At 43.8% G+C, this 24395-nt stretch overlaps 1 protein-coding gene across 1 annotated transcript in view; it reads right to left on the bottom strand.

Moving 5' to 3' along the window:
* Positions 1 to 23622, bottom strand: part of LOC144783887 (extracellular calcium-sensing receptor-like) — a 50746-nt gene extending 27124 nt beyond the window's left edge. The window contains exon 1 of the mRNA XM_078662630.1: positions 23396 to 23622. Within this exon, the coding sequence (XP_078518756.1) occupies positions 23396 to 23622 (227 nt within the window). The remainder of the gene's footprint in view (positions 1 to 23395) is intronic.
* Positions 23623 to 24395: the final 773 nt, after the last annotated feature.

Raw genomic sequence — 24395 nt, 5'->3', positions numbered from 1 at the left:
TTGCTTTCTTCAGTTTTGTGGTCTTTGGTCTAAAGCTGCAGGGTTTGGATGCATGTTTTAGGTCTTAATTATTTATTTATTTTATAAACTGCAGAGAATCAGGAAATATCAAAATAAATCATTCAATCACCAGCATTTATAGAGTGCATTGCAACTCAAACATAGTATCCCGGTGCTACATGACTGTGGCTGCTAATGGAAGTCAGGCAGCTTAAAATGCTAAATTAAAAAGCCACATTTTCAACTCACATTTGAAAGATCCTGCATCTTTGATAATCCAAAGATGCCTGGGCAGAGAGTTTCATCTCTTCATTGCCAACACTGTAAAAGAGGAATCACCCCATCTTCTCTTCTTATTTTTGGGCACAACAGTTAACAGACCATCTGAGAAAGAAGAGCCATAGAAAGCTAATATTGATATGTTATATTTTGACTAAATTTGATTTCACTGATAGGTAAAATGGCTGGTTTCCTAAGAATCTTTCCTAATAAGTACCATCATATTACCCAGAGACAGAGAATGGTTGAAGCTCTTTGATACATCATCCCCCTTTTCTAGCGAGTCAGTATTTATAGTATGTGAATTGCTAAACACCTCAGGCTTTAAACATTCATTGCAAGGTGTAGTAACACTTATATGTGAAAACAGTGCTATCACCAGGCATCTGGGATAGTGGTGAAAACATGACACCGTACTTTTGGAAAACATGGAATTAAGGCTTGGCAAGCGAGGGAAATCAACCTCATGGCGAGATTTCTCAGCGTGGGTGGTCAGATTTCCCAATGCAAGGGGCCGCATATGCTTATGACCATTCACGTTGAGAATGCTGCGGATCGAGTAGAAAATCTTTACAAGTGGCAGAACGGAAGCAGCACCCACTTGCGCTGTGCATAGTGCCATTCACGATAATTTAACAGCGGGACAAACACCCTGCGTGGGAAATTCCTGTGAACTGCATGTTTCGAACGCACTCCGCCGTTTGCGGAGCTCTGCGAAGTGAGGCAAAGGTTTTTTTGCACATCGCATAGTTCTGCATACCGGAACTCTGCAAACTCCACCCAGGCTTACATGGAATGAAGTGACACCTGGAATGCTGTTGCAAAAAGTTCTTAACAAATATTGGAGTGACATTGTTTGTATTTACAGTGATTCAGCTATGGATACCTGAGAGAAAGTGCTGCCTTGTACAAGATCCTTGCCACTTGCTAGATGATATGCTGAAAGCATCTTTACAATCTTCAGAGGTAATGAAAAATGCTGTTGACTTTGCAGTACATTCAGGTGCACTGTTTCGTTATGTGTAGGAACTATTTCTCACTGTGTGCTTTGGGTGGCATCAAACAAAGAGTCATCCCAACTGTGTCATTTAGATGGTGGTTGTTAGACCTCTAGGCCATTAATGCTATATTACCCATCCGGCGACTGTTCACAGAATATTTGCTTAGTGATTAAGCCAAAGGCAAGAAATGGAGGATCTTCGGAAGCATATTGAGAGTTATGTGAAAAAAGTACACTCTGCTAACACCCTTGTCTACCAAGCGTTAAACGTAATTGATGGAGATGTGAACCTTCTCCTTGAGACTAGGCTGGGTGACAATTTTAGTGACTTTGGCCATGCAGCATGTTTCCTGTAAGAATGTTTGCCACTTGGTAAGCAAAGACATGTTGAGGAGAAATTCACTAAATTTTATTTTACAATGCGTAGAAATGTCCCTTCACCAACCATTTGTTTCTGCAGCACTTTTCACCCACCCTAAGTGGGATGGGTATGCCAGACGTGAGTCCCTTGCTCGCTGTGCTACTGGATTTAAGCTAGCCTGGCTGATGAGGGGTATTACCCCGAAACCGGTCCCAAGATGCCTGTTTCTTGTCCAGGGAGGACCCGGCTCAGCAGTTTGTGCGGGACTGTTCTCATGAGGAGCAGAGTCAAGACTGATATGCATATCGCTCGGTCCAAACTGGGGTGGCATAGTGAGCAAAAGAACGATGAATTTAATCCAGATCTCTTGACTGGGGGGTGTATGTGTGATTCATTCAGCATTCCGTCCATCATTTGTTGCCGCAGCACCCTTCACCAAACATGGCATTTAAAGTTCTAGATCCCTTCAATAAGGGGGAATTTTCATTGGACTTTGAAAAGTAGTGCTTCATTTTTGAGCGCTTCGATAACTCTAAGAGAATATGCCCAGTTCATTGAATATTTAGCAGAACCTGTCCCACAGAAGGCTATGTCAGTGGCCAGAGATAGCAAATTGTGTACTGGCTTTTTGACGTTGCCCATCTCAAGTGCCAATGTTGAAAGAGCCTTTTCACAAACAAAAGTTTAGATGGTAAGAAAAGAGCGAGTACACATGACCAAAGAGTCAGTGAAGAAGTATTGTATGGTGAACTACAATACCTCTGGTTTGCAAACATTTATTTGGACCTCATATGCACAGTATGTACACTGTCTATAAACCATGCACTATGATTACTGCAGTGCAGAAAGCAAGTAATAATAAAAGTAAAATGTTCCATAAACACCCGAAAAACACTGATTCAGCTTTTTTTAATAGCATGAAAATGTGTAACCACTGATAACCACTGTTTTTTAAAGCATTGAAATCACTGGAAAACACTGAATCCACCCATCAATGTTGCCATCCATCATACATTCATCCTCTCTTCTATCCACTCATCCACCCACTTATGCATTTGTCCATCTACTCCTGTCATCAATTCACTCATCTTAGCACCCATTCATCCATCAATTGTTTTACTCTGCCATCCTTTCACCTGTCCATCCACCTATTATTTTATTACATGACTCTACCATCCCTTCACCTGCATGCCCACCTATCCATCCATCACTTTACTCTGCCATTCTTTCACCTGCACTTCTCCCCCTACATTCACCCACTCATCTGTCCACCCATAATTCTACTCTGCCACCCTTTTACCTGTCTATTGCCTATCGTTTCACTCACACATCATCCATCTACCCACTCATCAGTCCATCCATTCATTCATCCATCCACTCATACATACATTTTTTGACCATTCCGTTCAATATTCACTCCATCGTTCCCTTCTTTCTTGCTTGCTCACTGACTAATGTGGTATTCCTTTGTGGCAGTAGGTATCAGGTTTTGTCTGCCTAATTGGAGATAGAAGAAGCCCATGAAGAACCCCATCCTCACTGTGCTGCTAAAGAGGAGGGTTCATGACATCGTTGATGACATCTAATCCAAATTTGGCAAGGTAATGAGTGGAAGACAACTTTAAAACCAAATTCAATCTATTTAATATCAAGTAATCCCCTTTGGACTATTATGTAACCTTCAGCCTTTCATTTTTTTTATGTGAACGAGGGTCTGTGCAAACTTTTAAAAAGATTTTCTATTGTCTATGTAGATGATATTTGAATATTTGCTATGTCCTACAGGGATATATAAAACATGCCAATATGTGTTGCAAAACATAGACTATGTGTTAAGGCATAAAAGAATTAATTTCATCAAAGTTCAATAAAATTATTGGAATATATCTGCAAATGTTTGTGTTTTCTCAAATTGTTGGGGCGATCACTAAAACTATCATGAAGCATTTTTCTTTCCCATGTACTGATAAAGCAGAAGGGAACGTTATGCTATTGAAGGAAAGCTTATATCATAAACCAATTTACGTCATCCTGACACTATGTTAGAATTTGATGTGGTATCAGATGCCTCAAATTGGGCAGTGGAGGGGTGTGGCTTTTCTCACTGAAAACTAGCAGATGGCATTGCTCTCTAAATTGCAGCTGCCAATTTGTGAAGTACTGCGCAAAGGAAGTTAAATGCCAGCGACTGCTGTGGAAGATTACACTTAGCCTCAGCCAGTTTTGTCTTCTTTCTAAGCAATATTTCTGGGCTGCCCTTTCTCTATAAACCGGTGGTCCTCTTGCTTTATTCAGTGTTTGGCCCTCTACATCACCACTAATGCCTTTTTCATATAAAGCTTTTTGAAATAAATATCGATTAAAAAGGTACACTTTTTGCACTGTATCCATTTTCACTCGTTGTCCCAATATTTGGTATTTCAGTCATTTGGTGGCATTTTGCTAAAAATGTAGGGCCTGATGTAGATGTTGGCGGGACGGCAATTGAGAGGGCATTTTTGGCGGTCTTCTGGTCCGCCTACCTGGTGGTGCACCCACCCGATTTAGATGCTGCCTGGAAATGGGAAAGAAGACCATCACGGTTCCACCGATTCTGCCAGAACTTCGCTCCCCGCCCTTACGATGGGTGGGCTGCAGCAGGTGTAGGCCGAACTCCAGTTCGGATTCCCACCCTCCAGATATTGATGTGAGCTGTTCCTAGGGATTTCCAGCAGGAATCCCTCTGACTTTAAATCAGGGAGAATGGGGGAAAAATGGGTGAAAACATCTTTTTTAGGGGTTCAGCCTGCAGTTTTGTCCTCAACTCCTTTATCTAGGTCCCCACTTAACCTGCTGCCCCTTGACTGCAATGGGCCAGCATCCCATTTTGATGAACCCAAAGGTAGGTGTGCATAATCTGTGTGGGTATACATTACATGGCGTGTAGGTTGGTGGGGTGCAATGCAGAATGTACACAATATGCTCATTACATAATATATACTTACAAATATGTACACACACACACAACATATATAATATTTAAATACATAAAAAATGTTACTCACCTGTCTCCCAACAATCTCAGTCAGCCCCATCAGTACTCAGCCCACAGAACACTGCCAGCCAAATGGGAACATCCAAAACTGGTCAGCGGGACCCCGCCATGGAGACGGTGATGGTTCTCCAGCACGGAGGACCGCTATGGCAGTGGTCTTTTGGTTATTGTGTATACATGTACATACAGTGGGCTGAAGACCATCAGCTCCATGGAATACTCAGTCCCATCACCGCTGCAGGACGGAAGGTGGACCCCAAGATTTAATTCAGTCTCATAGTCTCTTTCCTCACAAGCAAATGATTGGCAGATGGAGGGCTTCAACTAAAATGTAATCTATCAATCTAGAACTCCTGTTGTAGCAGCTTTTTGGATGGATTATTACACATAAAGGCTACAAAGTGTATGGTATTTTGCCTTAGTGCCACTGCACTTCAGATCTGCTTATTTATTCCTTTGTTGTTGTTAATTTTTCTTTTTTGGGCAGAATTAAGAAAAGCACATATTCCAGCACGAGCAAATCTATTAAAATATTGACTTCAGGCCTGTCTCTTGAAGATCCTACCATGGAGAGGACAGGGGCATTCAAGTAACCCTGGCTCCATTGCTACTCTTTTGAAGACCCACTCATCTTCTGTTGCTAATAAAATACTCAAACATGATCCTCTTTCTCCTATCTCTTTAGATACCATGCTAAAAGAGATTAGAGCCCCAAGGCCTATTATTGAGGAAACAAATACACAGATACAGATGCTTGATGATAAATGGTCAGCTTTGTAAACTAGATTATTGTCAATGGAGCAAAGGGTCAGTTATCTCCAAGATGAATCTGTTGAAATCTTAGCTTTGGAAAAGGACATCCTCATGTTGAAAAAGCAAGCAGCGGATCTCGAAAACAGAAACAGGTGAAATAATGTTTGTATATATGGTCTTCCTCAAAGGAATTGAAGGAGACAATCCTGTGAACTTTTTTACCTCATTTCTTTCAAAACTCCTGGAGATGCCATCTGCCATGGCCTTAAACATTCGACATTCACAAACTGGGTCCTCATTTATCCTCGTCATCAGCTCCTGTTAAATCTTGTGGTGTGATTATCCTGTTTCTGGAATTTACTGATCTTTTGAAAGTTTTAGAAGCAGCCAAATGTAAGAAACAGCTTCTATGGTCTGGTGTGAAGATATTTATCTCACAGGATATATCCTCAGCTTCTGCAAATAGGAGGAAAGACTTCTTTAATCTCCACCGACATTGTAAGCTATGCGCACTCGCTATGGCTTATTTCATCCCTGCACCTTCAAAGTTACGTAAAGCTCAGAAACTTTATTCTATCCCATTCAACTAACTTAATGGCTGCAGCGGCGAGTCCTTCTTCTCGTAACTTCAAACAATGATTTAATGCATTTCTAACATATTATTTTTTCCACAGGTTGTCACTATTTGGGTGTTTGTCTGCTCCTTGTTTATTCTTTTCTTTCTTGACATTCGTTTGCATATGATCAAGGTATTTTCCATTCTTGTTACCCTTCTTCCTATGTAATGTCCTGTTGTGGTGCATTGTCCCAAGTTGGTCGTGCTGTCTTCTTCCATACGTCGCCACCCTATTATTCCTCTTGCCCTTTGTCAAGGTATGTGCTCTCAGTCATCAGTTTCTGACTTGTACTGTCCTCTGTTGTTCTATTATCTTATTCTTCTTCATTTCTTTCTCTTTTCTATCCCATGTCCTTTATTTTCCTCTTTTGTTAATTGCCTGTTTTTGTTTCATACCTTTTCCTTTTTTATATTTTACCTATCTTTTGTTGTTATTTCCGACTGTAAGGTTTTATATGTATTGGTTGTTAATAACATTCAGAGTTCTTTCTTGGAACGTGAAAGTATTTGTGAATTCTATAAAAAAGGAGAGAATGTAATCTAATTTATCTTATTATAATCCAGGATCAGTTCTCCTTCAAGAGGCTCATTTTACAGAAATAGAAGCCTTAAAACTCAATGATCATTGTGTAGGTTCTTTATTCGTTTCACCTGATCTCAATAAGAGAAATGGAGCAATTATCTTATGCCATAAGAAAGGGAAGTGCAATGTTGTTACTCAAAATATTGATGTAGAAGGCAGATGGATACTTATTAAGCTCCTTATTAATGATATTTCTGTAACAGTTTGCAATTTGTATGGCCCAATCCAACAACCTGATTACTTACTTTGTCCACATATTTCCCCAAAAGTGTCTTCACTATACTGATGATTTGTTCATCCTTGGGGATGACCGTAATCAGATGATTGATCCATTCATAGATCGTCAATCTCAAGTTCGACTTGTCCCCCAAAGGACTCATAAACTATTTAATTCTACTATTTCTCATAACCACTTAGGGCCCGATTATGAGTTTGGTGGTGTGTGGCACCAGGTCCACTCCACGGCCGCACAACTGAACCCATGATTAGGCCGCCTGCTAGATTAGGAATTTTCACCTGTCTGCCAGACTTTTTGGGGGCATTCCCACTGTTGTGCATTTATAAATAGGACTGCAATGGGAACACCAAAAACAGTCCTTGCACAGCATCACCTTGAAATCCATGCAGTGCAGGAACTAGTGTGAATGCACACAGGGGGGCACATGTTTTGGCCCCCTGTGTGCATCCACAGGGTGCAGAGGCACCAGGGGGCCCTTTAGTGCCCCCTTTACTTGCTCTTCATCAGGGTGCACTTGGAGGAGGAAGCGTCATGTAAATCTTGGTGGAGGGGAAGCTTCTAATATGTTTGACAGGACCGTGGCAGTCTGGCCAAGCATTTAGATGCCTCCTGACTGCTGCAACCCTGCTAGGGAATGGCAGTTCCCTGAGGACTGCAGCGGGCTGTGGAGGTCCTACCACCTATTTCATAATAGGGTGGCAGTAAGACCACCACTGCCATGCCCCCATGAATCTGGAGGTCCGTAAACTGCCAGACTTGTAATCAGCCCCTTAGTGGTTACATGGCGATTATAAAACCCTCCTTTAAAATGGTTTTCTTTTTATTCTCTTTTTCATGCTGTTCTCACTCGACTAGACTACATATTTGTAAGCAAATCACTAGCACAAAACTTTGTTAGTTCTGCTATTAAATCTATTGTTGCTTCTGACCATGCACCAGTGGTTGCAGACATAGGCCTTCACTCAGCACCTCCCAAATCTATTAGATGGAGATTTATTAATTCTCTCTTATTGGACTCAGTTTTTTACATCTTTCACATAATTTGCTTAAAATTTTTTGGGCCTTTAATGTAGATTCAGATATACCTCCCAAATTATTATGGGATACTTTTAAGGGTGCTGCTAAAGGGCTTATAATTGATTTTGTTTATAAGAAAACATTTTGTTTTGCAAAACACATCAGTTCTTATTATCTAATATCAAGCATCTAGAAAATCAATTCGACACTTTAGATACAAATTTACTTGAACTTGTTTGTACTAAATCAGTTTAACAAAATAATTGAAGATAATGCCTCCTTCACACTACTTTATAGTAGTGCTCGCTATTATGTAGAGCATAACAAAGTAGGAAAGCTCTTAGCTAATTATTTAAAAACCCCAAAATAAAATGCCTTAACGGAGTCTCTTCAGTCTTCTAGTTGTAAACAACTATCCAGAGATCAGGATATTTTAGAGGAGTTCATGAGATTTTATCCAAACCTACTAACTATGGAATGTCCTGCTCACTGTTCTCTCGAGACATATTTAAAAGATATCCCTTCTCCCGCTCATGACAGTATTAACTTTGTATCAATTGAACACAACCTATCAATTTCAGAATTACCCAAAGCTCTTAATTTGCTTAAAAAAGGTAAAACTCCAGGGCCTGACAGTTTTACAGTTCAGTTGTAGTTACACTTCTCAAATATCCTTCTTCCTAAACTTTTACAATTGTTTTAGCTTTTTTATATGTCTGGTTTAGCTGGTGGCACTTTTCAGGCAGCTACTATCTGTCTTATCAATAAAGAAGTTTGGGATCATAGGCGGTGTAAAAACTACTGTCCCTTTTTCCTGGTAAATGTAGATCATAAAATCTTTGCCAAACTATTAGCTTTGCGTTTGGACCCAGATTTACCCAAATTGATACGTAAAGAACAATCACGTTTTATGAAAGGTAGACTGGCCTCAGATAATTCTAGCTTAATTTTCAGTGTTTTAAATGAGGCTTCTTCTCTTTCTTACCCATTGGCAGCTGTTGCTATTGATGTGAAAAAAGCATTTGACAGAGTGGGTTATGCCTTTCTGCTTAAGTCTCTTTCCTGGCATGGCTTTGGTCCTAATATTATCTCACTTATTTCTCTTCTTTATAAGGAACCTACAACCTGGGTATTGGTTAATGGACGAACATCCCAATATTGTTCTTTAAAAAGAGTCATTCGGTAGGGTTGTCCCTTATCTCCACTCTTATTTGTTTTATCCTTTGAACACTTTTTGTCCAAAAATTAATAATATTAATTTTCCAGTATGGTGATAAGCACTTGAAACTCTAAGCTTATGCAAATGACATTCTTCTTTACCTATCTAATCCTGGCTGTGCGCTTCCTGCCTTACTTCACGAAATATCTCAATTCTATTTAGTATTAGGATATAAAATATTTTCAGATAAAACTGATATTTCGCCCACTACCAAATTTTCTCATAAACATTCTTTTGATTCTACTTGCTTTCATTGGAACTCTTAAAATTAAAGATTTGGTTAAAACAAATATGAAAGAAAAAATCTGAAGAATACATAAATTGCTATCTTTCTTGAACCCTTTCTTCCTTTTGTGGTGGAAGATTCCATTAAAATTATAGTTTCACCTATTTTGTTGTATAACTTGTCCAAGATTCCAATGCACATTCCTCAAACATTTTTTAAAGAGTGGGTTCTCTCTTTTCTCCCGTTCTTGGGCATAAAAAAAAGCTAGAATTTCAATGCCTCATCTAAAAAAAAGCCAAGGTAGAGGGTGGAGAAAATGGTCCCAATTTTTGGACTTATCATAAAGCCTTTTGTTTGAGACAGGCCTCGAAATGGCTCCTTATGTCACCTTCCACTGTCATGCCTTTCTAGTTTGATATCAAACATGTATTATTTGCACCCTTCTCTCCAAGAGAAATTCTCTCATTTTCTTCAGAGAGCAACTACTGCTTCACTTTTATTCAAACATACTTTTAACAGTTTGAATCTTTACTGTCAATCTCATTCTATTTCTCACAAGTCTTTCTGCATCCTCCCTTATGGTTCAAGCAGCTTATTACCATAAAAAAAATAGACCTCTATATTGGAAATCCTGAAGACCAAACGTCATACTATGGGTTGGCCACTTTTTGGATGATACAAATCTTCACTCCATTCTTCAATTTCAAGCAGTGTTTCAGTGTGCCTGACTGTTCTGGCATATATTTACTATTCCTATAAATGTTATCTTTGAACTTCTTCATTCATTACCTTCACATACTTCCTTCTCCCTGCTGGATTCCCTTTTAGCCAGATTACTGGCTGCTACCCCCAAATGTCCCAGACATTGGACCCTTGGTCGCTGTGCCGCTAGATTTAAGCTAGTCCGGCGGATAAGGGATAATACCCCGAAACCGGTCCCAGGATGCTTGTTTCCGGTCCAGGGAGGACCCAGCCTGGAAGCTCGTGCTGGACTGTTCCCATGAAGAGCAGGGTCATTACTTTTTTGCATATGGCTGGGTCCAAACTGGGGTGGCATAGTGAGCAAAAGAAAAATTGATGTAACCATGATCTCTTGACTGGGGGTGAATGTATGATTTATTCAGCATTCCATTCATTATTTGTTGCTGCAGCACTTTTCGCACTAAGTAGGCTGGGAATGCCCAGACATGGGTCCCTTTCTCACTGTGTCACTGGATTCAAGCTAGCCTGACTGATGAGGGGTAACAACACGAAAACGGTGCAAGGATGCTTGTTTCTGGTCCCAAGAAGCATCCAGCTTGACTGTTCGGGCTGGACTGTTCCCATGAGGAACAGGGTAAAGACTGATAAATGACTGGGTCCAAACTAGGGTGGCATAGTAAGCAAATGGACAATGGATTTAACCCATATCTCTTGACTGAGGGTGAATGTATGACTTATGCAGCATTCGTACATCATTTGTTGCTACAGCACCCTCCTGATTTACCAGCCTTTCCCAGACTGGGCCAGAGCTTGTTGATGAGGTGTGAAGTGTCCTGTCAGAGTAGACAATTTCCTGTGGGTGGAGAACGTTAGTCGCAGAAGCCAAAAGTCAGGAAGAGGGTGGACGAGGCAAACTGGTCTTCAAATGGAGAATTACAGTTTGGGACCAGCACAGGCTGAGTCACACATCCTACACCTCCAGAAACACTGGAGCCTCAGTAATTTGATTGGGTGAGGTGTTTGGAAGTGATGTTATTGAATCTTAGCCATACCAATGTGTTGGCTAAGCCAGATCTAACCCCAAAGGAGAGACTTTTTCCATGTTGGAGTTTGAGAGAATAGTGCTTTCTGAGACAAGAATATGCCACACTTTGGAGGAAATGGTAAATTATCTGGGTGACACCCAGTATCCCATTGGCATGGGTGCCCCCCTGCTTTAAGCCCAGAAACTGTGTGAAAAAATATGGGACAGCTGTATAGCTCCTCAGATCTGCTTTTTGAAACTACAAGAGAAGAAGGACTTCCCTGCTGGAATCTGAATTTGCACCGAAAGGACGGACCTCTGACGGACATCACCTGCTATACAACATGGTACTACATCCCTAAGGACCTTGTCTTGCTTCAAGAAGGATTGAGGAGTGCACTTTCTGCAAGCTACATGTTAACAGAGGCCACTGCATCATCTCCACCAAGAGTCCCTATACCGTAGTACGCCCAGTGGTCTTTTAAGGATTTAGCCAGGTTGCATAGTAGGAATTGTAGTGCAGACATTTGAAGGACCACCTAGGAGATTCCAGACCATTGGCTGTGTTTTTTAGATACTTTAAACTCTCAAGAGAAACTTCCTGATGAAGTTCCAGAAGTTTGGGAACTTTTTTTTAGGTGACTGAATCGACGTCAAGAGTAAACCGGCAACCTTCAAGCACAACCTGGCCAGGATTTTAGGTTTGACCTGCTGAAATCTCATGAGCTCCAGACTTCCAGGATCAGCCTGGTGGAAGGCATCGCTTGACGTCGAGAGAAAATTGTCCAGAAAAGTTAACTTTTGACTGAGGCCTCACACTTAGGATGGCGGGCGGACAAAGTCCGCTCACCACCCTCCCGTGGAATGGGACTGCCCGCCACCGGTGCGGTGGTCCGTTGCATACATTAGGATGCACCTGCCACACAGGCGGGCACATCCTGCATTCCTGACATTGTGGTGGGCAGTGCACTCAGCACCGCCCGCCACAATGCGAGGAAGGTATGTCGTGCACCTCCATTCACAACATGGCAGGCACCGCGCGGTGCCTGCCGTGTTGTGAATGGAACTGCAGGGGGGGACCGTAGGTACCCCCCATGTGCACCTCCCACCCCCTTGGAGTCCCTTGGGGCCCGCAAAGGGCCCCCACAAGCAGACACTGCATGCCTTTCCGTGGCGGCAATGCCGCCACAGAAAGGCATGTTCCAGGCCACATATGTCTAACAGACACCACCACCATATTGAATGCTTTTCCTCACGGTCGACTTGTCAACTGGGGGGAAAAGTGGCGGACGGTCTTTCCGTCCGCCGCGGACCCCCCAGCCAAAAATAATATGGCGGGGGGTCTTTGCTGGAAGGATGGCAGGCAGATCACCCCTGCCGGGCCGGCGGTGGCGATCCGCTCCCCATCCTAATGGGCCCCTTAGTGTATACGACCAGGGCTCCCTCACGTTCGGCAACAAACTTTGACTTAGTACTGGTCAAGCGTGACTTGATGTCCCAAAGTGGAGCTATAGGTTTTTAAGTATGAGAAAGTGTTAATCCTTTCAAAATTCATATCTCCGGTTCTCTACATTTGGTGTTTGTTGTTTTGGTGTCTATTTCTTCATAAAAATATAATCTATTTTACATTTTGGAGTTTGATTTTTATTGTGTGTTGTGTCTTACTTTTTTATGTATTGATGTTTTTAAATGCTTTGAACATGTCTCCTAAGTTACGCCACGCTGCTCTTTGCCAGCTACCAAGGGTTGAGAAAGGGGATCATTTATTGAGACTTTCACTGACCCTCTTATTGTGTTTGTGGCCTTATTCCAAGTGGTAAGTCACTGATGTGACAGTTTAGTGTTTCGCGGGTCTCGGCCGAGACCCGGAAACACTCCCACTAATTGTATCACCTTTTGGCCAGGCGTGGCCAGAAGCCTATAAATAAAAGGACGGAGGTCGCTCGTGGCTTCCGGTCCGACCAAGTATCCAACAAGTGTGGTCTCCGTTATTTATGTGCCTGTGGCCGCTTACCGGTATGCCCCTGGTGTGGTAATTCCTGCTCCCCTACACTGGCGACGAGGGTGGTGGAGCTCGCGGAAGAACGCTGGCTACGGAGCAGGACGGTCCTGGCGGTGACGGAGTAGCCCCGGATCCACGTGCTGTCTGTCGTGGTGGTGGCGAAGCGAGAAGAGGACTGGTGCTGCTGGTTGGCCACGCGCCGGTAAGCAGTGTGTGTGGAGCTGCGTGGTGACCGGTGTGTGGAGGCGTCTCTGCGGGTGAGTCGCAGCGTCGCTCGGCTGTGCGGCGTGAAGGCCCGGCCGCTACCCGATGGAGTGCGCGCATGCGCAGTAGACCGAGGCCTGCCCCAGCGTCGGAGACGCGCGAAGAAGCCTCGGTCTGAACAAAGGCGAAGGAATGGTCAGCGGGGAGCGCTGGGTTTCCCCGTGCCGGTGGAGCGACGTTTGAGTGCTGGTGTGTGGGCCGTGGCCGTGTGTCTCGGGCCCAAACAAGCCTTGGTACCTGCAAGCAAGAAGAAAAAAAAAACGCGAGGACAAGACAGAAATCAAAAGGGAAAAGTAATAAATGATACAAAGGAGGGACTACTAACATGGACTAACACAATTCAGTGTACCACCCAGAGAGGCAAACACTGCACGTGTAGCATCAAAGGAAAGTGGCTGCTATGCCATCAAAGTGATCTCATTTCACGCACAGGCTCAGCACGTAGAGTATAAAAACCAGTTCAGGCGGTCACAAACATATCAGTGGTGCAAGATGCGGCAACAGCAGGGGGGGCCCAACAGGCAGCAGCCCCAGCGCAAGGAGCAGGGGTGGCAGGACAACAGGTAGTGGGCACAGTGATCCAACAGTCGCCACACTCCCAGTTCAATCCAATCCCTCCATTTAGAGCGCTGGCCGACCCAGGCACGGCGCCGCCACGCTGGGCGGTGTGGTTAAGCCGCCTGAACAACTATTTCACGGCCACGAGGGAAAAAGACAATGAGGTGAAAAGGTCTTTGCTACTGCACTTTGGTGGCGATGAGCTCTACAAGTTGTTCTTACATCTTCAAAACACGGGAGCAGCAACAGACTATAATGCCGCAGTACAAGTGCTAAATGCACACTTCGACCCAAACTGAATCCCCACTATCAAAGGTTCAAGTTCAGACAATCCCGGCAAAGGGAGGGAGAAACGATGGATGCTTTTCATGCACGACTGAGGGAGCTGATAAGCACATGCCCGGATGACGATCAAGAAAAGGAGGTAACCGCCCAGCTGATTCAGGGGTGTAAGAACAAACATTTAAGGACACTAATCTTGAGACAGCCCCGCATAACGCTGGACGAAATACTGATGCTAGCCAGGTCACACGAGTTGTCAGATGCGCGAGCCACAGCAATGGAATCAGCCATCAACCCGTCAACGAACACTGAAGTGACGGTGAAGACAGAGAGGGTAGACGCCGTGCGGAGCAGTAGCCGCGGAGGCAGAGGAAGATGGCCGACCAGGACACAGTGGCGCGTGCAATGTGGCTCCTGCGGGTATGAGGAACACTACCGAGACAGCTGCCCTGCACGTGGCAAGACGTGTGACAAATGTGGGGGAACTAATCATTTTGCCAGCGTATGCAGAGGTGGTATGAGAGGAAATGTTTGAGGACAAGGATCAGCGGGGAGGAAAACACCCACCAAAGCGGTACGACAGCTGGCCCTAGAAGACACACGGAATACCTACCCGTCGAGAGTGAACAGGGCACCATCCCGCCACCCACAAAGTTTGGATGACTCGTCGCCGGAAGATGAGGAAGAGTGCTATTATGTCTCCTTTGTAAGTGAACTCAAGAGGCGGCGAAGACCACAGCCGAAGTGTCAGATCCAAATCGATGGATCGACAGTCACAGGAGTAATAGACACTGGAGCTACGATCAATGTAATGGGAATTCAGCATTATAAGGCGCTACAACCAAGACCTCAACTGGTGCCATCAAAGGCTCGCATCCTTACCTATGGCAGCAAGACACCATTACCCCTGAGAGGGAAGATGACGGTGCAAGTGAAAGCCAAAGATCAAGAGCTGATGACCACTTTTCATGTGATTGATAAAGAAGCAGACTTGCTAGTCGGCAGTCACACGGCGGAGGACCTCAAGTTAATTGCGTTTGCAAATGCGGTCAAAGCACTACACACAGAGGAGATCCTTCAACTGTTCCCGTCATTATTTCAAGGTTTAGGTACTATTAAGAGGCCACCTGTCAAGCTACATATTGACAAGGCAATACAACCGATTGCTTTGAGACACCGGAGGATACCATTTCATCTTCGGTCGGCAGTTGAACAACAACTAATCAAACTGGAAGAGCAAGGGGTAATAGAAAAAGTAACAGGACAGACACCGTGGGTGTCACCGATGGTTATCGCTGAGAAGCCTTGGCAACCTGGCAAGATTCGAATATGCATTGACATGAGGATGCCCAATAAAGCAATCAAGAGGGAGAGGCATCTCACGCCCACGGTGGATGACATACTAACAGACCTGAATGGAGCGCAATGGTTCTCCAAGTTAGACTTAAACGCCGGCTACCATCAATTGAAATTAGCGGAAGAGAGCCGGTACATCACGACGTTTTCAACGCATTTAGGCCTGAGGAGGTATAAAAGACTCAATTTTGGCATCACGTCTGCGGCCGAAATCTTTCAGAACACTATCAAAGAGATTCTGTCGGGACTGAGTAGGGTGTTAAATGTCAGCGATGACATACTCATCCACGCCAAAACCAGCAAAGAACACCACAGGAGACTGAAAGCTACACTCAGGAGGTTCGCGGAGTTCGGTGTCACGCTGCATAAAGAGAAGTGTCAGTTTTTCAAACAGTCCATAGAGTTCTTTGGATATGCATTCGGCTCAGAAGGAGTCAAGGTAGATCCATGGAAGTCAACCGCCATCAAGAGTGCTCCAGCCCCGACCACCGCTTCAGAGGTGAGAAGTTTTATGGGCATGGCACAATACTGTGCCCGGTTCATCCCGCAGCTCGCCACCATAGCGGAACCGCTGTGGAACCTGACCAAAAAGGAGAACCCATGGAGGTGGTCCCGGGCAGAAGCGGAGGCCTTTGACAAAATAAAAGCAGCACTGCTAGACACCACGACGATGGCTTATTTTGACATGTCAAGACAGACGGAAATACTAGTGGACGCCAGTCCGGTTGGGCTAGGTGCGTTGTTGACACAAGAATCGGACCCTGGAGTAGGGGTTCCCCTGGCGTTCACAAGCAAGGCACTCACAGCGACGGAGGCCAGATATTCGCAGATTGAGAGAGAGGCATTGGCCGTGAAGTGGGCCTGTAATAATTTCCACTTATATATCACCGGACAACCATTCAGGATGGTCACAGATCATCAGCCTCTAGTACCTTTGTTCAAAGGCACAGCCCCACACCCACCGCCGCGGATTGAAAGATGGGCCATTCAAGTCCAACACTACCAAATGGATCTAGTCTACAGACCAGGAGCGAAAAACCCGGCAGATTTTCTGTCACGACATCCCCAGGTAGAAACGGGTGAAACCCTAGATCAAGAAACGCTGACCAAAGAGTTCATAGATATGGTGTCCCAGCTGTCATGTCCCCAAGCACTAGCACCGGAAGACATTGTAGCTCAGTATGGCGATGATGCTGTCATTACGAGGGTCAAGGTGGCGATGGACACCGGATCCTGTGAAAACTTCCTGCGTAACGTGAGTGACTGGGAAGAAGCTGACCGGACTCGTTTGTCTCAGTTCTGGAAGATACACAATGAGCTCAGCAGGGCTAACAATGGGATTATACTTTGGGGATCACGAGAGGTGATTCCCTACACTCTCCAAGACTGTGCAACCTCACTAGCTAATGAGGGACACCAAGGCACGAAGCGGATGAAAGCCAGAATGCGGGAAAAGGTGTGGTTCCCTCACATGGATGAAAAGATGGACTTGTTGGTAAAGAATTGCCGAGCCTGCCAGTTGACCAGTCTTCCGGAGACGCCTGCCTCCATCATCACGGAAGAGCCATCCCCAGCACCCTGGACCTGGGTCAGCTTAGACTTTGGGAGTTTTCCAGATGGAAGGGTGACCATAGTACTGGTAGACAGTTACACGAAATACCCAGTAGTTGAAGTTGCACCATCCACCAGCTTTGCAAATGTCCAGCCGATCCTCAGCAAAATCTTCGCGATGTTTGGTATCCCCCAGGTGATCAAAACGGACAATGGGCCCCCATTTCAGGACCACGAATTCAAAGAATTCCTGCAAGGATTAGGGATAAAGCACCGACGAATCATGCCCCAATGGCCCCAAGCAAACGGAGAGGCGGAAAGATTTATGAGGACTGTCAATAAAACCCGGAGGATCGCATTAGTAGAGGGGGCAGACCCAGAGGCAGCGCTGCAACTCTTTCTGAGGGAGTACAGAAGCACCCCCCCACAGTACCACTCAAAGATCCCCCTGGTCGTCGATGTTTGCAGGACCCCGGCGTGACCTGCTACCAACAGCAGAACACTGGATGCCTGAACCATACACACCGGCTGCCACCCAAGAGAGGAGGAGAAGAACGAATGAGAAGGCAAGCCACAAGAGGCGGGCGCGAGACAGAGTGTTAGTCCCAGGTGACGCAGTTCTGGTGAGAACACGCAGGCCGGGAGGAAAGTTCCGGACTCCATATGAGGTTGAACCATGGACAATCAGGACGACCAAAGGTACGGCGGTAACAGCACAAAAGAATGGAGAAGAAATCACCAGAAATGGGTCATGGTTTAAACGTATTCCATCTAGACATGAGACCCAAGAGGCCGGCGACGGGCCCGTCGCTGAAATTGCTTGCCAATCCGACAATGGTGGTGAGTCCGCGGAGAATGATGACATTGCCAACACTTCATCATCTCCAAGGAGAATAGAACCCGAATCGGTGCTCACCAGGGGGCGAAGCTTTCACAACCTTTGACCGAATCCCAGACCCAGTCGAATGCTGGCCGACTTTGCTTGTTGACTTAATAAGACTATTATGAAGGAAAGAAAAATAAATACCAACTTGGGAAGGGATGTGACAGTCTAGTGTTTCGCGGGTCTCGGCCGAGACCCGGAAACACTCCCACTAATTGTATCACCTTCTGGCCAGGCGTGGCCAGAAGCCTATAAATAAAAGGACGGAGGTCGCTCGTGGATTCCGGTCCGACCAAGTATCCAACAGTGTGGTCTCCGTTATTTATGTGCCTGTGGCCGCTTACCGGTATGCCCCTGGTGTGGTAATTCCTGCTCCCCTACAACTACCTATCACTATTATTAATCCACTTTTCCAACAAAAGGGATAGGTTTGAAGGGCGTAATGGAAGGCAAGATGATTGTCGATCAGGCATAATGAGAGTAGGGGAGAGTACTAGACTTCGGGTGCAAAATGGAAGGACGGCTCTCCTGTCCCAGAGTGGTAGATATTGAGAATTGAAAAACGATAGACAGAGGAAGGAATGGAGAATGACATGGCTTTAAAGTGGATATGGGCACACAGTAGAAGCCAGGGAAGCTTGCAAAGAGCTGCAGAAGTATGAAAGCATTTGGAGAGGTTGAACATGAGCCAAGCAGCAGTGCTGAATGAGATATTAAGAATTTACAAACAATAGAGGGATGAAGAATTGAGAATGAGGCAGGGATCATAGAAAGAAACATTGTTTTGTACCAAGAAGAAGCCTTGAGGAAGGCTGCAAAAGCCAAGCACATGGTTTTAGATTTGATATGGGCATACACTGGAAGCCAGGGAAGCTTGCAAAGATCTGCAGAAGTATGAAAGCATTTGAAGAGTATGAACATGAGTCAAGCAGTAGTGTTAAATGAGAGTAAAAAAATTGGATGAGGTAAACCAGGATATAGAGATTTGCAGTAGTCCAGGCTGGCAGTAATGACTGATCGAACTGCAAGTTGGTGAGACGATGAATAGAGAAAAGTGAGCATTTTTGTCAGTAAACAAACATTATCAAAACAGGAATAGGACTCTTTGATAACCTGAGTGGAAAGAGAGAAAACAAGACCCAGATTTTGCACACCTGTAATGGGTGGGAGGGTTTCCCAGTTCCGCAGATTACCAGGAAAGGGAGGAATGACAGGTGGAAAGTTTGCCAAAGAGCAGAATTTCTGCTTTATCTGTATTTATTGTAAGGTGATTAGTCGTCAGACAAGCAAACTCTGAGGAAGGACATTGATAAATGTGTGAAGAAGGAGAAGGATCGTCAAGGTGGTAAATAGTTTGATTATCATCAGCAAGAGAGAAAATTAAATCCAAAACAGCATATTTGTCATGCCAGAGGAATGATATATGTGCAGAAAAGGTTAGGGCTCATGGAGGTCCCCTGTAGAACTCAAGGGAAATTGCAAAAGGTGAATGAGAAAGCAGTCTATCTCTGAGATGAGATTGGAAATGTTAAGTCCGTTCATATCAAAATATATTGCAAGTCTTTTGGCATTGAATTGGCACTGACTCCTATTTATCACTCTGAACCAGATGAAGAAACATAGAGAGTGAATTAAGAATTTAAATATTATTTTCATTGTTATGGCACTGGTAAAGATTCATGAGTTAAACATCAGTACATAAAGGATTTTGTTATAACAATACTTTACATTCTTCCAACAGCAGATCTCTGTTCTTTAGTTTTCTAGGATAGTATCCACACAAACAAACCAGCCTCATTCATACAGTCTCTACTAATGCAGAAGCTGCCAATTCATTAGTGGTCTCTCGAATGATTGGGAAAAAACTAAAGGCTCATACACTACCAGCTAAAATAAAAATATAAGAAACACGCTGTCCGAAGAGGCTGTTAGCTCCAACACAGATTATGAGATCTACTGTATTACCAAGCATCTTCATCTATTTGAATGAATGAATACTCTTTTGTAGAGCGCATGGCTACCCTTAGGCATCCCAGCGCTATAAGACCAGTGTACTGATCCAGACACTAGTTGAATAAAAGTGTCTTCAATTGCTTCCTGAAAGCGAGTTGTTCACCTACATGCCTGATGTTATCTGGCAGTTTGTTCCGACATTTGGCAGCCAGGAAGGAGAGCTGACGTCCTCCCATACGGGCTCGTTTAACCCTAGGAACTACAAGCAGATTACGTTGATTAGATCTTAACGATCTGCAGGAGTGATGACAAAACAGAGGGTTGAGAATGGTGGGACCTTCATTACAGATGGACTTGTGTGCCATACACATGATCTTAAATGGGATTCTCTCTTGAATCGGTAGCCAGTGGAGTAGTCGCAAAGCAGCCTTAGCAGAGCTACGTCTCGGTACATTCATCAGCAACCGAGCTGCACAGTTCTGCACTGATAGCAGAATTTGAGTCATCCGTGTTTGCATTGTCCAGCCGTGAGAGGATCAATGATTGAACCAATATGCGTCTTGCCTCAAAGGGAAGGAGGGGCAGAACCTTCCTGAGGATCCTCATCAATCCGTAGCAGGTCGCAGCCACCTTCTTTGCCTGAACTTGAAAGCAAAGGGCAGAATCAAGCCATACTCCCAGACTCTTTATTTGGGGCTTGAGGGGGGGGGGGGGCTGGAGGACCAAGGCAGTTGGACCACCAGGGATCCAAGTTGAGAGGGGCTTTGTGGCCCACCATCATGATGTCTGTTTTTGACCCATTAAGTTTTAGAAACGAGGAGGTCATCCACTCCATCACCTTGGCAAGACAGAGGGTTAGATTGCTAGACCCTTGATCTATGACTTCATCCCTAGTCATAGAGACGACCAACTGTGTATTATCGGCGTAGGTGACAAGCTGAATACCCCAGGGAAGCACCACTTCAGCCAATGGTCTCATGTAGATGTTGAACATGGTGGGGCTGAGTGAGGATCCCTGGGGAACGCCGTGATACAGTTGGAGTTGGCTAGATGACACTTCCTCTTCAAAAACTGAGAAGAATCTCTCAGACAGAAAGGAATGGAGCCATTTAAGGGCCATTCCAGAGACTCCTGCAAGGCGGAGCCGGTGGAGTAGGAGGGGGTGGTTGACCGTATCGAATGCTGCGCTGAGGTCCAACAGGATCACCGCAGCACAGCCTCCGGCATCAACGATGCTCCTAGTCGCCTCCACCACCGCCACTAGCGCGGTCTCTGTCCCTTGCTTGGCTCTAAAACCCGTCTGAGAAGAATGGAGGGCTCCTGTGGTCTCTATTTGTGAGATGTAAGATATTTTCTGTGCTAGAGTAAACAATCTGTCTCTTTCTAGACTGGGGAAGGGAATTATAGGAGTTTGTGAATACCCACAAACATAAGTGTCTGTGGGCATTATAAACAGCTTGGAATACCAAGGAACACCCACATCCCCATCGTGAGTTGTATAGCTGTGAATACTTTAGTATTGATTTATGTACGTAATGCCAAATGGCTTAGTTGTAATTTAAACATGGTACGTTCCTACCAAACCCACTCTGCTGTTAAAGAGCCACTACTCTCATGGCACCATCATGCAACAGAAATCCTCTTCAGACAGACAGGGATCTCTAAATAGGGCAAATGGTCCTACGACAGTGAGGTCTACCCCAATGATGGCCAGACAGAATATCTGACAGGCTCTAAATGAATCCCCTGCTATTTTGTATGCTGCTAATGTGTCACTTCCTGGTCATTTCTGTGCATGCAATTATACACTGTATCATTTCCAAATATTGTGTTAGTGCTATTCAAAAAACATAGCATGCATGGGCATATGAAGTTATCTCTTGATAGTCCTCAAATGGTCAGTCTTTAATGCTGTATGTAAGAGGCAGTTAAAATCTTCCGGGTACTTTGAATGGACACACAAAATGGTGTTCTTTGGTCACTGAATGCTGATTCGAAATGTAACATCATATCTGTTGCCAAGGTGTGAGATTAATGTAAGGTGTTAGCAAAAATCATCTAGCAGTTCACCCTGGACCATCCCTTGGGGACTGGAGCTAAGTCTTAATTACATATAATTGGTACCTGTTTGTACTGGTATAGGCAAGCTACAAAATGATGGAAAAGCATGTTGTTGTTGGTAAATACCTTTAAGAAGAGTTTACGTTTTCTGGCTATCACTTAATGTGTAAATACAACTCATCAGACATAACAAGCATTTGGGGGATCTGGAGTTGCCTCTTGATGCTCCTGATATAATGTAAAAGTGGTTGCCTGGGAGGGAGTCATTCTGAAAAAGGTGTGGGACAGACATTATTCAGAGCCAAATGTAAGTTGAAGGTAGAGTCTTGTTTGTACTCTAGGTGGGTACTTAAATTAACATTTAAAAGTGCTAAGTGGTGCGCTTCACTCTAACATGATGCTGCGCCATAGCAAATATTTATTAGTCTTTTTCTAACATGCGGTTTCCTCACTGGAATGACCATCCTTTTCAATCAGCATCCCTTGTGTTATGGTTTTTAGATTGTTTGTGTTTAAGGTCTCCTTCTGCTCAATGATGGTGCTATAACCTAAATTGTGTTGATGGTGGCAGACAGTAAGCATTGGAACTCATTTTTGAAAATAAGCCTTTATTTTTAATGACCAGTCTTTCATCTAGAGCAGTAAAGGGAAAAGAAGGAAGAATACAGGGATAATAAAACAGTAACAAAGGTGAAAGCATGTAAGAAAAATTACCTGCAATATTCTGATAAAGTGACAGGAAGTTTGGGTGGTAGACAAAAGAGGCACAAAGTTGAATCAAGGCTAGACATTCTAGACAACTGTCAAGGTCGCCCAAGAAAATGTTTGCCCCCATTCACTTATGTTTTACCTTAGTAAACACTGGATGGTGTTAATTGGTTTTAGTTGCTAGTGTTCAGCTAGTAAAACATCACACTTTTTCCCATACTTTCAAAAGCCCTAAACCAAAATGCTGCAACTAGATCCAGCACAATTTAATTGCAGTTGATCAACATGAACCTTCATATATGAAATACAATACTAACCCTTAGGGAAATATAAAGAAAATTAATATACTGAAGGTATTAGGAAGAAGGCATGACAGGAGTTCAATTCAAATAACACTTATTAGAAATATATGCCAATAAATACATTCCATTCCATTTACATAAAACAACCATTGATTCACCGTAAATTACTGTAAAATCAATAAATATCCATTGAAGTTTTGTAAGTGCAAGTAACAGGAATTAAAATCTACATGTTCATCTTATTTTATTACCAAATAAGAAAAACATCCACAGTACAACAATTATGTACTCACAGAGCTGTACTAAACAGATAAGTGAAATGTTTGATATGTCATTTATATACCATCCAATTCTCTATGACATAAACAATGAACTCAGCAAAGGCATGCAGGAAAAGGATTCTTGTGAGGAGCATTTATCTACCTCTCACAGCGCCTCGGTGCAGGTGCCTTGGCAAAAAATGATTTGGAGGAAGGGTAAACAACCTCCTGGTGGACAGCAGCCAGGATCCCAAAGACCACATCCCCCTCCGTGGAATACACCTCCATGTTTGGTGTGAATAGCCTACATGCATGTTGCTGGTTGTAGGACGCAGATGCCAACACAGTTAAGCACAGTTGCACCAGTATAGGTACGCGTGGAAGAAGCATTGTCGAAATTTGTAGTGACTTAGACTTTATTTTCTTTATTCTGAGGCCTAGAAAATTTTAAGATGTGTCAGTGTGTGAAGAAGGAAGTAGGATGTCACATCTAATCACATAATCATCAATATAACATTTTGGGCTACCTTCAGTAAGGGGTTTTCATGACTTAAATCATGCTCTTAGCTGGTTTATTGTATGCTCAAATTGTCTGTATACTGGAAGCCTCCGAATTATATTTGGCCCAATGAGAGCTGTATATCATTTTGACGTAAACCCAACACACCAAAAAGGAGAACCAAACAAAACCCTAAAACACCAACTACCAATCTCTACTCATGTCTACTTCTCCATCGTTTTATTTTTCCTTCAGTTAAACCAACTGCAATGTATTACCTGCAGGCAAGGTGTACTCTGCTTATATATCCTTAAGAAATTGAATTGTGAAACACATAATTCTCCAAATGTCTGTTTCTTCTCTCTTAATTTCACATTTCTTATCTATCTCTGCTTCCAACTTTCATCCATGTAACTCATTCAGCAACCTCTGTAATGCCTCATTTTCCCCAGAAGCTTCAAGTAATCCCAACCCCAATGGAATTATCTTGGCATGGGTAATGACAGCCTTTGTGTCTATTATGCTGATATGTTCTTTCTGCTGTATCTTTTTGGCAAATGTAAACTCGTTCAGAATATTTTTCGACATTTTGCTTTATGTATGGCTTAGTGTAACTACTGTACAGCACTCTGGTCTAGACAAAAGTGAATTTTAAATAAATTTT

The sequence above is a fragment of the Lissotriton helveticus genome, chromosome 10, assembly GCF_964261635.1.
Source record: "Lissotriton helveticus chromosome 10, aLisHel1.1, whole genome shotgun sequence".
NCBI classification, from domain to species: domain Eukaryota; kingdom Metazoa; phylum Chordata; class Amphibia; order Caudata; family Salamandridae; genus Lissotriton; species Lissotriton helveticus.
This window is presented reverse-complemented; position numbering and strand designations above follow the sequence as displayed.